The sequence below is a fragment of the Ambystoma mexicanum genome, chromosome 1q (genome assembly GCF_040938575.1).
Source record: "Ambystoma mexicanum isolate Mex_15411 chromosome 1q, UKY_AmexF1_1, whole genome shotgun sequence".
Classification (NCBI taxonomy): Eukaryota; Metazoa; Chordata; class Amphibia; order Caudata; family Ambystomatidae; genus Ambystoma; species Ambystoma mexicanum.
The window spans coordinates 334152883-334169342 of record NC_090922.1 but is presented as its reverse complement, the minus strand read 5'-3'; the positions used below and the strand labels follow the sequence as shown (position 1 = coordinate 334169342).

Sequence of the window (16460 nt, the reverse complement as noted above, 5' to 3'; positions counted from 1 at the left end):
ACACCGCAGGTGCAAAACGCAGCCCGCTGCAACGCCGCAGCAGCAATCCGGGGCCTGTCAGCCGGAGTGGCTCATCAGGGCTCGCCCGGGAAGATTCAGCGGCCACAGCTGGGCACAGAGTGTCCAATTTTCTTCCAAACAGGGGGCAGTCCTCCCTGCAGGTGTCTGCTTTACACAGGGCTGGGATCTGTAGATTGGCACCGAAGAGAACTGCTGATGTAGGCGGATAGGTGTTGAGGTCGCACGGAGCTCTGGGGCTAAGCAGCCATTTTCCAGGCTGCTCAACAGCGCCCCCCGATCATTGGTAAAATTTTAAGTACATTTGGAAGTGCATCTTTTCTACAGAACTGAAAGTAACAGATGAAGACCCTTTCATCCCCAATCTGTTTTTTAAACAATTGTATGATTTTCACAGCTAGCAAATTAACAATCCTGTTAGGTTATGGAGCGTTGACCACTGGTCCACAAAACCAGCTATTGAATAGACCTGTGAAAATCGCACTGGTTTCAATTTACTTGGAATGCGCCCCTGCACAGAAATGCCTTCGGGTTCCAGTTAATCTCAACTTGGATTTGACTATGCTCAGAAAGCAGGGTGTAATTCACACTAGCCAACAAAAATCTATCTTTATTCTGTTAGCAATTATTACCAACCCTTGTGTGCTGTGCACAGAAAAATGCTAGGTTTTCTACAAGAAATCAAATCTCACTTGGCTTTAATTATAGTGAGAAAACAATGTTGCATTTCACACTAAGATAGTGAAGTGATCTATTTGGAATGAACCCCGCCTAGTGGCATCTATCCCCCAAGTCCTCTCAGTCCTGGCACTTAGCAGAGGAATGGTTCTAGACGGGTCTCCGTCTAGCTACATTGGGGCAATTGTAATACTCACTTATTAATTATTCTTTAGTGCACAGAACCATCAGAGAGCCTAAAATATTTCCAAAGGATGCCAATTAGCTGTCCCCTTCTGGTCTCTTTCTCCCTCTTCCAAGAAAGCAGGTCTGCCCAGGTAAACCTGCTTCAGGCTCCCTCATGAACAAGACCATCTTTAGATATTTTTCATTTGAGAATGGGGTTCCCTTTCTCTGCAGCTTTCAAAATCATTTCTCTCTTCTTTCCTGTGTTTCCAGTTTTATAAAAGGAAATTGTTCCCAAACTATGTCATTATTACCTCACACCTACGATTGGTCAAGTCTTTTCATTGGCTTGCTTAATAGGGAGATACTATAAAAATGAAAGACAAAGGTTGATCATATTTCTAATCATAGGAAAAGGTAGGGGCTGCAAACACTGGACTGTCCTGAATTCAAAATCATATCTTAAAGTAGGAATATGACCCATTGATGAAATATGGACTTCTGGATCCCAGAGTCCATATGAATTCAGGTATATCCAATATATGAATGTTTGTGATTATTTCTATGGAATTAATATTGATAATATGATAAATTATTAATAAACAGTACTAGCTTGATTTCGGATACATTTTGGAGAGGAGAGACGTGTGGTTTCTAATTACCTTTCCTTTATGTAAGTCATATGGCTACAGTGTTATATCAAAAACAGTGTTTTGGATATGAAATATCATTTTGAAATACTAAGTATTCCAAAACTATAGCATTTGACTACAGAGGAAGAAATGGCATATGAGGAGGCACACAAAGCTTGAAGGTGTTGATTGATTATTTGACCAGCCATTGATTGGCCAGGGTCATGCAAACCCCTATGGCCAGTCCCACCCAGTCCCTGCCCCTCCCATGGAAACCCTTTCAGCTTGCTTTAATCAAGCATTACCATCAAACTTTGCACTTGAAGTGCCTGCCAGTGTTTTTTCAAAGCAGTCTTCTGAGAGTTAATGACTTCATTGTCGCTGTAAACACGCTACTGGTGTAATAAACCGATCTAAACAAGACCGCCTGGCTTGTGTATGTATTAGGCATTTGCCGGGCACTGCTATTAGATGCCCAGGTACTTGCACCATTTTACACCCGTTTCTACCAGCAATGGCCAGTTAATAGCATTATGGCAGTGTCTGGGGAGTGCCTTTCCCATGCCTACACAAAAGACCAAACTGTTGGCATTGCTAATGCTGTTTTGTTTTCGAAGTGGGGAGGTGCAAGCATTCCTGGACTTGCCTGCAATTAAATATTGACCTAATCAGCTTACATGGGCATCTATTGATTGCAAAGCCTTTAATCTCTCAATCTGGAGAATTGTTATTGGAAGGCTTAGTTCAAAGTTCTAATGTGAAGTGCAATCGTCTTTTGTTTGAAGTTGGGTGTGATTTTCACAGGCCAGCTTGCCATGTGAACACTTTAGATTTTCATCAGTTCAGAACATTGTGAGCATTTGCTGGAATGCATTTGAATGCATTTATTATGAATATCCTCTTGAGCGTGGGGAGCATCCCATTACGCACACGCTGTGTTTGTTGTGAAACCTTAAATGGGTTTCTTTGATGGTTTTTAATGATATAGGTCAGAATGCGAGTTAATCCCCGGGACCTTAAAACCAACCAAACACCAAGGTTAGGTTGACATTTCTTGTCGGATCCCAAATCAGCATGGGGAAGGCCACATAATAAAACCAATTGTTTTCTATACATTAATGCCCGGTTTACTACTCTGATAGTACCATTGAGTGCATCCTCCGTGCCCAAATGGCCAGTCGCCATACTCTACATCATCACTCTGAGTGTGTAATCTGACCAAATTGACTTTGCATTCATTTTGTAAAATTAATTTCAAGAAGGCAAAGCGCAACTCTCCGATACCACTCTATTTTCACAATTACATATGCAGTAACATTTGTAGTGCCTTTCAATAATAAAAACTAGGTTTTCTTCTGCGCTTATCAACATTTCTCAGATATTTTTTGCAATGAAAGTGTTAATGTATAGCAGGAAGCAGGAATTAAAGTAATCAAAACCCAATCCTTGGCCTTAAAAGAATATTTTCGCTTATGTAGTTCATAGAAATGGTCCTGGTGTGTGACAAATCCGCCCCAGTTATGTCACGCGCTACCTCAGGTGCGCAGGAAACTACCTCCAAGACCCATGCTAATTTGAAAAAAACACAAGCCATTCTCCGTCACCTCTCACTTTTGATCCAGGAAGTCTTCATTTCTCTTTTATTTTACCCTACAAGTGTGTGAGATGGGCATTGAACGTGGTCTATGTTATGTAAATGACAAGTTATGTTATGCATATGACGAGAGTAAGTAAATATGTCCAGTAGCTTGTTCAGTCTATTCGTTATATGCCTGCCTCTGTGTTTCTCTGGATAAGCATCTGAGGTAGGTCCATTCTAGAGTGTAGAATTCCCTGCGTTTGTTGTTGCTCAAGTGTCGGCAGTTAAGCCTGGGTTGATGTATGGGTTGGGGGTCTTTGATATATGTTCCTAAGCAAGTCAATAAACCACTTGAGAAACTTACCTGGTGTGGTTAATGAATCAACATTGGCGACAAGGATGGAATGGTGAAGGAAGTCCAACTGTCCAGGACCCGTATATCAAGGACCCGAACATCAAGACCCCCAAGCTGCAGCCTAGGAGAGGTCTGTGCCCACCTGCGTAGCTGCCCGCTCTGGAATCGCCCTGATCGAAGCAGTGGAGGCGGCGAATCGGCTGTGTGCAGAGCAGACTCCCAGCCTGATCTGCAGGAAAGCAGTTTCACCCGGCGTGAGATCGCCATCCGAACCATCAGCTGTTCGCCTCCAGCGGAGCGTCGGGGTGAGGATGGCGAGCGTCCTCCCCGCTTGGCTGATCAAACGAGGGAGCGCTGGAAACTGCAATCCGGAGGTAAGGACCAGGCAATCCCGAAGAAAGGAGGGTTCCAGGAAGAGAGGAGTGCTCCAGTGGGTGGAGGAGGGCCCTCCCCCTTGCCTCGTGACAAATCACATGACACGCAATCGTGTCACGCGGCATGCAATTGCCAGCTGTGTGACCACCAGGAAGTGGCGACAGCCATAGCTGTGATGCAAATCTAGCCGTGCAACCTGCCCATGTGCTCATTAGGGAGCAGGGACGTGCCCAAGGGAGGGTGCACTGCACCAAGAACTGCCCAGGGCCCAGCTGGGAGGGCGGTGCTGGCAGAAGTACACTGCTCGCATGCTACGAACCACCTAGGGCCCAGCTGGGAGGGCAGTGCCAACACAACCAGCCTTCAGGAAATCACAGTTGAGGCTGAAGGAAGCAGCGCAGTGGGCTGTGTGAACATTAACATTCTTGGGATCTGTTGTATACGGAAAAAAAAGGGATACTTTTGCTGTGCAACTTCTCCACATATGCAAAAAGTGGGAGTGAAGCAGACAAGTCTGGGCCAGTTTTGCTGCCTTCAATCCTGGAGTAAGGAACATGGCTTTATCTGGAATTCCCGGTCCACAAGTGTTTATGCCTACACCAGGCCCAACCAGGATTAAGTGGGTTCCCTGGAAAAAGGGATTCTTACACTACGTTAAAGCTACGTGCGGTAATGGGATGTCTGTGGCACGCAAAGTGGCAATGTTGATGCATTTTCTTTGCTATGAGGGTCAAAGAATTTAGGACACTCTTCCTGACATTGCGGAGCTGGATTTGGAAGGCGGGGCAAACGATTTTGATGTAGCATTGGCTAAGCTGGATAAGCACTTTGAATCTAAGATAAGCACTGTACTTGAACGGTACAATTTTGGCATGAGATTCCACCATGAGGGGGAATCTTGAGGATTATGTTACAACACTGGGACACTTATCATTAAATTGTAAATTTGGAGGGGGATTGGATGAACATACAAGGGATCAATTTATGCTCCACTGTTCTAGTGACAAAATCCGTGAGGAAATTTGGCTAAAAGATGATCCCAATTTGGAAGAGGTTATAAGTATAGCGAAAAGGATTGAGCATACTTTGCAGTGTGTAGCTAAATTGTCTGTTAAAGAGAACAAGATACCCTTAACCACTGAGGTCCTGAGAGTAGGAGATAAAAAGAAAGATAAAGTGAAAGAGAAAAAGAGACAGAAGATCAAGCCCACCAAACGGTATGAGACTAATCAGAGCAAAGGTGGGGGGTGGGGGATGGGGGTGACATAGGAAATAGACGTCTCCAAAAAGATAACTTGCAAGGAAACGTAAAAAGATGATAGATTGTGTTTTCGATGTGGTAGTGCGCATCATCTATCGACGTCTCCCATCTGTCCTGGGAGACGCGCCAACTGCAGTATTTGCAAGAAATGGGGACATTTTGAAAATCTTTGTAAGAACTACCGTATTGGTGGAGGAAAAGGAACTTTGTTAGTTGATGAGTGCAATGTTGTATCGTCAGAGGAAGGTGAAATGTCAGAGAATGAAATTGTTATGGTACACATGGTACGATGTACTGGATCTGACGAATGCGAACACCCTTCTGCTTGGGTAGAGGTTAATGGACATCAAGTAAAAATGCTAGTGGACTCTTGTTCAAAGATCACATTAATGCCAGGGTGGTTTATGAAAATATAATTGGTGGTTGTATGAAAGATTTAATTCCCTCTGACAAGAATCCTGGTGGGTACAATGGAAGCAAAATAGAAGTTCTAGGATGTTGCAATGCCCAATTCAAGTTTAAAGGGAGAATGACGTACGGGAAAATGTATGTTACTAAGAAAGGTGAAACTTTGCTTGGGTGAAGGGAACAGAGGGGACGATGCATTAAACTAGACCCCAATAGCAAGGAGCAAGTTCTTAATGTAGCCAATTTACCAGGCGTAGATAAAAACACCTGTAAAGGTCATGAGGTAATTATGAAGTATCCAAAGGTCTTCAACAATGGTGTAGGATGTCTCAAAGGGATGGTGCACAAGATTGTTGTGAAAGAGGGAAATATGCCAGTTACTACTCAGACCTTTACCGTTGTCAATGCGTAGTGCAGTGTGTGAAGAGTTAGCCAAGTTGGAAAAAGAGAGAATTATTGAGCCTGCCAAAGCTGTGGAGTGGATTTCACCAGTAGTGGTAGTGAGAAAAGGTAATGGGGATTTGAGAGTCTGTATTGACTTAAGGGAACTCAATCGGTGTGTTGTAGCTGACCGACACCCTCTTCCCAACACGGGAGAACTTTTGAGATACATTGGTAATGCAAAGTTCTTCGCAAAACTAGATATGGCAAGTGCTACTCATCGGATCAATCTGGATGTTGAGTCCAGGAAACTAACAACTTTTATTACGTATGAAGGAGTATACCAATTTTGTCGTATGCCTTTTGGTTTGATATCGGCATCGTCGGTATTTCAAAAAGTTATGGATAGGTTGTTGAAAGATGTGAGTGGAGAATGGTGCTTTCAAGATGATGTGCTCATATGTGGGAAGAGTGAAGAGTTTAAAGAAAGGGTTGAGGCAGTTTTGGGAATCTGCCAAGGAAGAGGCATAACGTTGCGAGGGGAGAAATGTGTTTTTACGACTTGTGTGGTAGAATATTTGGGTCATGAAATATCAGAGGAAGGACTGAGGCCGAAAAGAGATTTGGACGACGGTCTTATGAAAATGCAATCACCAAAGAATAGGCGGAATTGAGATCGTTTTTGGGAACGATTGAATTTTACCACCGCTTTGTTGAAAACTATGCTGATAGTGTAACTAGTTTAAGGGCATTGTTGAGGAAGGGTGTGGAATTTGAGTGGAACAAGGAATGTGAGAGAGAATTTGAGGAAATTAAAAGAAAAATTGACATGGCTAAGCCTTTAGCAATGTACGACACGAGGAGGAAGACCATCCTTTCCGTTGATGCCAGCGATACGGGTATATTGGTTGTGATGTCACAACCAGGAGTAGATGGCACAGAGGTAATTATGATGCATGCCTCTCGCATGCTGAAAAGGTGCAGAACTTAATTATTCAGTTCTAGAAAAAGAAGCCTTGGCGTGTCATTAGGGCATAGAGAAACTAAAACATTTTGTGTGGGGTCAGGATTTTATACTAAGAACTGACCATAAGCCTCTTAAGTCAATATTTGAGAGCTAAGGCCTTGACAAGTGTCGAGGAGAGTTGCCTGCTGGGTGACGAGACTACAATGCCACAAATTTACCATAGAAGTGGTTTCTGGCAAGGAGAATGTGCAGGCTGATCATGCTTCTAGAGTAAGAATAGAGGAGGCCAAAGGTGATGAAAGTAACAAAGCTGTCGAGGTGAGTAAAATGGTTTTTGCAACGGTAGAAGGGGTCATACAAAAGGAAGAATGGACTTGCGTGTTAGAGTCTGTTGGAATGTGGAAACGCATTGTGACTTGTCAAAGAGGAATGGCCAGAGACGAGGCTACTGTCTGGTGAGGAAAGATCACTATGGGAAGTGAGGTTTGAGCTGTCAGTGAAGGATGGGTTGTTATATCGGTGGGACAAGTTGGTTGTTCCCGGATGCTTGAGAGAAAGATTGATAAGATCTGCACATCAAGGACATATAGGTGTGTCTAAGACTAAAGAAGTAATGAAGGTTGACTACTGGTGGCCAGGGTTTGATCGTGAAATTGAGAGAATGATTGGAGCATGTACTGACTGTATCAAATCCGGAAAAAACTCGTCACCTGTATCCCAGCTGATGGGGAAGGTATACGCACCTAAGGGAGTATGGCAGGATTTAGCAATGGATGTTTTGGGCCCCGTTGACATGGGTATGGGGCGAGGAAGGTTTATTCTTGCCCTAGTTGACACATTTTCGAGGTGGACAGAATTCAAAGTCCTGAGAGAAATAACTTGTCAACACATTGTAGGATTCTTGGAAGGTATATTTGAGAGGGAAGGGCTACCCAGGAGTATTCTTACGGACAACGGTCCACAGTTTAGAGGGAAATCGTGTCAAGAATATCTCAACAAGTGTGGGATTAAGCACAAAAGAACTGCACTATATTATCCACAAGGGAATGGTATGATCAAGAGAGTCAATCGGTGCATCAAGGAAGCGATCAGAGGGGCGAATGCATGTGGCATGCGAATGGCACCCTGTGTTGAAACGGGTGCAAGTCCCTTTGAACTTGAGAGGTCGAAAGGGGAACACCTTGGTTTCCCCAGCTTGGCTAGGTAGGGCAACAGAGACTGATGTTGTCGTGGATGATGTGAGAAAAAGGATGGATGCCCGCAAAGACAACTGGGTGAAGAAAATAAACGAGAGGCATCCAAGAAAAAGAACCATTGTTGAAGTAGGGGATCTTATTAGGATAAGGAGAGCTGTGATTCCAAAGAAAGGAGAGCCTCTTTATTCTGTCCCTGTTAGAGTTGCCCAAGTGTTTGAAAATGCTGTGAGATTAGAAAGCGGGCAAGTGTGGAATTTGTCTTGAGTTTCAAAAGTAAAGGAGAAAAGCCAACATACTGTTATTGCTGTATATAGTTCAAATGTCAATCCACAAAAAAAAATTTTTTATATAAGGGAGGGGGGGGGGTGTTATGTAAATGACAAGTTATGTTATGCATAGGACAAGAGTAATAAATATGTCCAGTAGCTTGTTCAGTCTATTCGTTATATGCCTGCCTTGTGTGTCGCTGGATAAGCATATGAGGTAGGTCCATTATAGAGTGTAGAATACCCTGTGTTTGTTGTTGCTCAAGTGTTGGCAGTTAAGCCTGGGTTGATGTATGGGTTGGGGGTCTTAGATCTATGTTCCTAAGTAAGTCAATAAACCACTTGAGAAACGTACCTGGTGTGGTTAATGACTCAACAGTCTAGACCAGCAAATACCACCTGACAAGTGTCGGGAAACTTAGCTCATCTGAGGATAAAAAAGGGAAATCCAGGGTTTGCTACATGGCGGGCCAACAGGAACTGCACCGGGTTCAACTCCTGTCCTACAATTGGTGCATACTCTTCAAGATGTTTTGGTGGAACGTCCGGTGAAGTCTCTTGTGTTAAAGGCATGTAATGTCACTCCAGACATTTAAGGAAATTACAAATAGTTCTTCGATGTAGCTCGATGTGAGGTGATCAGGGAGTCCATGCTGGCCCTATGATCTTGGTGAATCAGTTCCACAGCCACAAAGTCTCCACACAATCACTTCTGTTGTGCTTTTCCATATCCAAAATCTCTTTCTACTTTGACAAAATAAAAGTGCATATTTTTAATGAAGAAATGAAAGGGTACATGTACTTACCACTCAACTATTTCTGGGTGAAGAATGGTGTTATTCACTTGAAATCTAAAAAGACAAATAATTTATTGGAAAAATGCTGCATGTAAAATTTCGATTTCTACTATGCATAAAACATGAAACATATCAAATGAAATGGATCAGAGAAGAGACTGCGAGATTAACAATGTCAGCGTTTCAGAAGAGTGGTGTAGATGTTCAGAAGAGTGGTGTAGATGCGATTGACCTTATAAAAAAAAAGTGTTATACAGCTCGTTACTTAAGACAATTAGGAACAAGTTACTTACCTGTAACTATTTTTCTCCATCATGGGTCTGGCATGAATTCACATGCTCATGAATTTTCACCGTCAGGACGGGGATCCTCAGTAAACAAAAAAAGTGTTTCACTTTCACTTAGAAACTTCTTTCTCCTTTAAACCAATGACTGTCCTCTTGGACATACTGCCCCCATCCAATGACAGTCCTCTCCCTAAACCCCTCCTCTGCCAGCCATCTTCAGATTTGGTAAGCATGTTGGAGAGGAGGAGCCAAATGCCTCTACCGGAGGTTCCACCCCCATTCTTCCTATATGTTGGAAACCGGAAGTTGCAACTTGCGCAACACCATCTGGTACCTATACCGCGAAGAATCCTTGAAATAAGGTATCCATTGAGAAAATACTATACGATGTACCCGCGAAGAAATGACAGTCTTTTAAAGCAGGTTCCGGAACAAGTGTGAAGATAAATAAAAAAAAGACTGGTGACGTCACATGAAGCAGAAATGACGCACCCAGAGGAGATGCCAACAAAGAGAGTAAAGAGAACTTATAGAATCTGATGACAAAGTGAAGAATTGAGTAACATTTCATGTGCGGGATGAAGATTGCACGTGCAGAGAGCACTGAAGATAATGCAAGACGTTTTATAATTGTATAGATGCTGAAACGCAAGTAGACTAAGTAATCATAAGGCTGGCTATATATAGTGAATAGACTGCAGGCGTTGCCGCCAATATATAATTGTTTGTTTTATTGATTTGTAATGCGTGCCAAACCCAAAGGTATCTGGGCGCAAAATTGTACATGGGAACAAGTATACTTTCAGCTTATGTTACAAGGAAACTGTTGCTGTGAAAAGTTCCAGAGTTAGACTGTGCAGTATATATACACAATTGTAGTACATTACAGTGGGTATTATAGAAACAGTGAAACACAATATAGTCACAGGTGAAATAAAGGATTCCAATACAGTGGGTGTTATAGAAGCAAGGAAACTAAATACACACAGGTAAAGAAACAGCAGGCGAGTCAAGTATAAAAGCCAAGAGGCGTGGGAGTCATGAATTTAAGAAAGGTATGGTATTATATTCACTGGGGGGGCATGGGGGGGTCGCAGTAGAGAAGGGTCACGTATCTTTCAAAACGGGCAAGAAAATTTGATCCTCTAAGTGATGGGGGGAGGGGCGGGGGGGGGGAGTCATTCAAAGGTTTTGCCGCCAAGACAGGGAAACTATTACCCCCTGCCTTTTGTAGTTTGAATCTAGGCACAAACAGTTTGGCGCCGTTAGCTGTTCTGGTCGGGCGGGTTGAAGTTTTCTTGGTTATTTTGTCAGAGAGGTAGCGTGGGGCAGCACCGTTCAGGCATTTGTGGGGAATGTATAGCGTTTTCAGGGTGATTTTGTCATTAGTAGAGAGCCGTATGTTCTGTTTTCTTACGTATGAGATGTGCTCCCAATGAGGAATCCCACATACTGATCTAAGCGCGTTGTTTTGTAAAATCTGGACTTTGACAATGCCCTTGTTAGCGCGTAAATAAAGTGCATTGCAGTAATCCACCTTCGACAAAACAAGGGCCCTTGCCAGGATCAAGCAGCTTTCTTTGGCGAGAAAGGGTTTACAAGCTCTAATCAGTATAGGCTTTAGAGGATGCCATAGCACTTACTTGTTTTTTTAGTGTGAATGTGGAATCGAGGTAAAAACCTAGTGTTTTAACCTCTTTTGCCACTTTGATGGTGTTTCCATCAATATTGAATGACGCGTAGTTGGGGTTCAGTTTGCTCAGGTTGGCTGCAGAGCTGAGTAATAGAAGTTCTGTTTTATCGTCATTCAGGCATAGGCTGTGGGTGGCCATCCATGCCTGAATGATTAAATAAATTTTGTTCACTACAACCGTATCTTTACTAGAATCACCTGTGAGTGGAATGAGGATCTGGGCGTCATCTGCATAGTTAGTGTACGTGACACCCAAATGGTCCAACTTATCAAACAGGGGCTTTGTAAAGATATTGTACATTGTTGGCGAGACACATGAGCCTTGTGGCACACCACAAGTAATAGGGATGGGATCAGCCGAGTCCATAGTAGAAAAGACTCTTATAGTCCTGTTATTGAGGAATGATTGATCCATGTGATCGCATCCTTTGAGAAATAGGCAGCGCTGGCAAGGTGTTTACACAAAACTTTGAGGTCTACCAGGTCGAAGTCGGCCAAGAGATCAAGGAGAAGAGGGAAGTTTTTCCAGTTTCTTTGAGGGCATCAATTTGGGTCTTTAAGTCTAATAACGCTGTTTCGATGCCATGTTGTGGCCTGAAGCCTGATTGGCGGAAGCCTAATAGGTGGTTAGTCTCTCGGTAGTTCTGGATCTGTAGATATGCCATTTTATCAAGTATTTTGAGGAGGAAAGGTACTGTGGCGATAGGTCTGTAATTAGTAACGATGGTGGGATCCAGGTATTGTTTTTTTTTTTAGAAGGGGAAGTACCCAAGATTCTTTTAAGTTACTATGTACATGTAACGCTCACCTGATTCCCGCAGAGGCGCCGGTCTTGACTGGGTGAATGCCGTATCTTCAAAGGTGATGTGTAACACACGGTTGGCTCTTTGGGCTGGACCTCTGTGCAATGTATGTCTGACTCGAAGAGTAAGACGTCTGCAGATAGAAAATATGGGATTAATGAACTGGGGTTATTGGGTGCCTCTCTCCTCTTCCCTTTCTCTTCTCCTGTAGAACCCCAAAGGTTAACGCCCTCACCTTAGGTAAGTGAACGCCGAGCTCTCCATCTGCCTCGGGGCAGGGTGCCGTAACCAGTTTCTTCACTGGATAAGGGTGCAGGCCTCTTGACCTCAGAGGACTGCTGTCCGTCGTTAACTGCACGAACGGTAAGTTCTGGGCACTTCAAATGTCTTAAAAGTCTTTTGTAATGATACCTCTTGTTTTGCAGGGTTCCGGCGATGGCGGATGGCGGGCTGATGAGAGTTGAGGATTGAACCCGCGTGAGGAATAGAAGCGCCTGGAAGCACGTAAGTAAGCGCTTGTAGTCTGCTTCACGATGCGCACTAACTGTCCCTTTTATCTTGCAGGTACAAGTTCGGAGCTTTAGAGAAGCTGAAGGGTGCTGGAATACCCAGTGGATTCGGCGTGGGAAGGAGTAATGGCACGTGAGTAATAAAGTAGCCCAATGTCTTTAAACGCACCTTCTTTTGTCTTTCAGATGCGGGATGCAGCGCTGAAGGCCTCCGGAGCGTGCGAAGAGCTGGTAAGCTTTTGTCTTTCAGATGCCGGAATGCAGTGCGAAGACCTCCGGAGCATGCGAAGAGTAGGTAAGCCTTTGTCTTTCAGATGCCGGAATGCAGCACGAGGCGTTGGTGACAGCCGATGGACCAGGTAAGAGATGCGCTGCCACTGAAGACCGTAGTGCTAACCTGTTCTTTCTTTGTCTTTACAGGTGCTGCTGAAGACTGGATTCCAGGATGGTAAGCCTTTGTTCCCTTAGGCCCAGGATCAGAAGCAGAAGACACGATGAGCGTTCTGCTGCAGAGAATGCAGAATAACGCAAAGCAAGATTCATCCATCGGGTGTGGTTTGAATAGCCTCCTGTAGTGCTTAGGTGTCTCCTTCCACAGCCTCGCCTAGGTGAGAAAAGAGTTCCTGCTTTCCAGAAGAGTTCCAGTGTTCTGAACCTAGGGAGTGGCTCCTGCCCCACCCAACAGGAAAAGTAGTCCCAAACAGAAGAGGATCAGGGGCTCAACTGGCAGGTAAGTAAGCAGCATGGTCTGCTGCAGGTAAGTCCACCCAAGCACTATGAGCCCGGCGCTTCCAGCGCTGGGACTGGGCATCTTTATGAGCCTGGTGCCACTGGCGCCAGGACAGGGTCCAAAAGGTCCCAATTGGGACTGGCTGGCACTCGGAACCTGGGTTATGGGTCTGCTTCCAAGGGAGGTGGGTAAGTCCTGACCTTTTGGAAGCAGAGATCATGACTGAACAGTCCCATATGAAAACGATGTGTTGATTCATTTAGAAATGAATGGGGCTTGGTCTCTGGCGCAATCCTTGATGAGTTGGGCAGGGCAGCCATCTCCCTGGCAATTTGAAGGTTTAAGAGAAATGATAGTTGTTTCAACCTCCAGAGTAGAGACTTTGGAGAAACTGGAATTGTGGGCCGGTTTATTGTCTATCGCAGTAGGGCCTACGTTGGTGTCGATGGTGGATATGGTAGCTTTTTTGTCCTCGATTTTTTTCTGTAGGAGGGCGATTTTATTAGTAAGAGCATTTTGGATGTTGGTACACCATAGTTTGTCTTTTATGCAGTCATCAGATTGCAGTATAGGAGCTTCTAGTTCCCTTAGGATTATAAAGAGTTCCTTGGAGCTGGACCTTGCATTGCGAATCCTGTTATTATAGGTTTCTTGTTTGGTTAGTAATATTTATTTTTTATAGCGGTCAGTACAGTTGACCAAATTCGTTTTGTTGTCTGTTGTAGTCTCCAAGTGGACTCTAGCTTCCTTTTTTCAGCTCTCAGTAATTTCAAGTGGGGCGTGAACCAAGAGATCAGATGCGCTCTTGGTTTACTTTTACGCAGTTTGAGGGGTGCTACTGTATCCAGAGCATTGGTCATAGCGGTATTGTATACGTTTACCAGTGTGTCTGGGTCGGCAGATTCTGGCAGTGCATTGAGGGTGGGGATAATAAGTGGTAGGATCCCATCTACTGTGATGTTTTTTTGTTACTGGCAAGTGTAGAAGGCGCCAGTGTGTTCGGTCTGATGGTGGGCGTTTTGCCTGGAAGTGAGAAGTCTAGGAGGAAGTGGTCTGTCCACGATTGTGGCGTGATGGCTAGGATAGAGGCGTCACAATTAAGGTCTGCCACCCAATCGTGGGTGGCCTGTGTCACTCTTTGGGTAAAGCCCAGTTGTTGGATAATGTTGGATTTAGCTAAGGCATGTGTGTCATTGGGGTCATTAAACCCAAGATTAAAGTCCCCAAGTAGGAGTATTTGGGAGTAAACTTTGTATTCTCCGATAGAATAGTGGAGATGTCCTCTTCGTAAGATCTAATAGGTCCTGGTGTTCTGTAAATAAGGTGGATAGTTAACATATTGGTCTTAGAGGTGGGTAATTTAATTATGAGGCGTTCGCAGAATTTGAGAACCGAGAAGGAATTATTCTCATGGCTAGGTTGGCTTTAGCAATAAAGGCAATGCCTCCGCCTCTAGCTTCCACTCTGTCTGCTCTTAATATAGTATAATTATCAGGCACGGCGAGAGAGATTGTTGGGCCTGTAGCTGAATGTAACCATGACTCGGTTATGGCTAAGAAGTCAAGGTTGTCTGCCATGATCTGATCAGCAATCTCAGAAGCATGTGCTACAAGCGATTTTGCATTGACTAAGGCTGCTTTGAGATTGGGGATGTTGACATGAGTCAGGCATGTAGGTGGATTGTCCCGAGATGCTTTATGGTTAGGGATAGGGTGGGTACTGGTGGAGATATTTTTCTTAGTGATCTTCATAGTCTTGTTCATGAAATTGATAGGGCAGTTCTCATTACTATCCTTGTGTTTGGCAGGCAAGTCAGTCGTTGTATAATCATTATTCATATTGTAATTAGGGTTATTGTTGCCAGTGTTTAAGTTAAGTTATGGCTGGTTGTTTTGGTCCATTTATTAGACAAATGTTCATGCAGTCTGGATAATCTGGCTCTGAGTCTTTGATTTCTAGCTAATGTAGTACAAGGTGAGAGACTTTTGGTCGGAATGCTGTTCAGTAATTGCGTGCGAGGAGGTTGGAGGCTAGGGTTTCCAGTACTAGTATAATCTCGGGAACTGGTTCTGGACGTACATAATTGTATTTTGTTGGCCATGATAGGGTTATGCAAGTCAATAACGTAATGGTCATATTTGTGTACTTATGGTCGATAAGGCCCAAAGCACTTTGAAGAATAATAAGGCAAAGTCGTTCATAATCTGGGGAGAAGCCACAGTGGTTGTCTGAAGTGGGGCGTTAAAGGTAAATCGGTGACGCTAGCAGCAGGTGGATAGCAAATGCTTTTGCAATTGGAGCAATAACAGGAAAGCAGTATTCTATCCACACAATAGCGTGAACAATAGGACTTTCAGTTCAGGCAAAAAATGGGCAGTTTGCACATTAATGGGCACTAGTAGGGAGCAGTTCAGTGAGCACAATCACAGTTGGGACGCTGACAGGTAAACGTAGGTTATTCATACAGTATCATGGACGAGAGGGTGTGCAATTCAAGCAAAGATAGGCAGTTAAGTGCAGTTTACATATTAGTCACTTGTGGGGAGCAGTTCAGTGAGCAGCAGACTGTACGCACATTATCACAGTTTGAATGCTGACAGGTAAAGCGGAGGTTATTCATCCAGTATCATGGACGAAAGGGCATGCGATTCAAGCAAATATAGGCAGTTCTGTGCAGTTCACATATTAGTCACTTATGGGGAGCAGTTCAATGAGCAGCAGGCTGTATGCATAATATTGTAACACAACAAAGGAGGGCAACACACAACTGGATATGATTCACGCTAGGCAGTAAAATAACCCCATTCAGTATGGGGCAAAAGGCGCTATAAAGCAGTGGCCAAGGAGATCCGGAGTCGGTTGGAAAGACAGAAGGATAGAGAGTGAGTCACTATCTGACCCTGTCCTCAATCTAAGATAGAGGAACAACTTTCCTTAGGAAGTGCTGATGTGCCGCTTACAAAAAGGGGGAGACGGCAAAAGAGGTCAAAGAGAATCCATTTTTGAAAAACAGTAACAACATGAAGGTTGTTAGACTTCTGTATGTCCTTGGTCACTGTTAAGCTTCCAAAAGGGCTGTTGGCCAGGAAATGTAAAAATGTAAAAGTGAAAGTAAAGTTAACACCTTGGACTGAAAAATCCAGACTGTCTATTATGGGTACATCATAATTTTATTATCCCATAGACAAATCAGGACTTACCAAGGGGACTCTACAATTCAAAACTACGAGGAAGGCTCAAATCACTATTATCGTGCTGCTGTGTGTCATGATGCCTACCCCCGGAGCACCAGGCCAAGCCCAGCACCCCCGGGAGCAGGCATCATGCCCCCGGGTAAAAGCCCAGCGGCCCCTTATAGGG

At 44.1% G+C, this 16460-nt stretch overlaps 1 protein-coding gene across 1 annotated transcript in view; it reads right to left on the bottom strand.

Annotated features, from left to right (window-relative positions):
- The window catches only part of PEPD (peptidase D), a 1156120-nt gene that overhangs the window by 752632 nt on the left and 387028 nt on the right, over nt 1–16460 (bottom strand). Inside the window, exon 7 of the mRNA XM_069639310.1 lies at nt 9088–9132. Coding sequence (XP_069495411.1) covers nt 9088–9132 — 45 coding nt within the window. The remainder of the gene's footprint in view (nt 1–9087; nt 9133–16460) is intronic.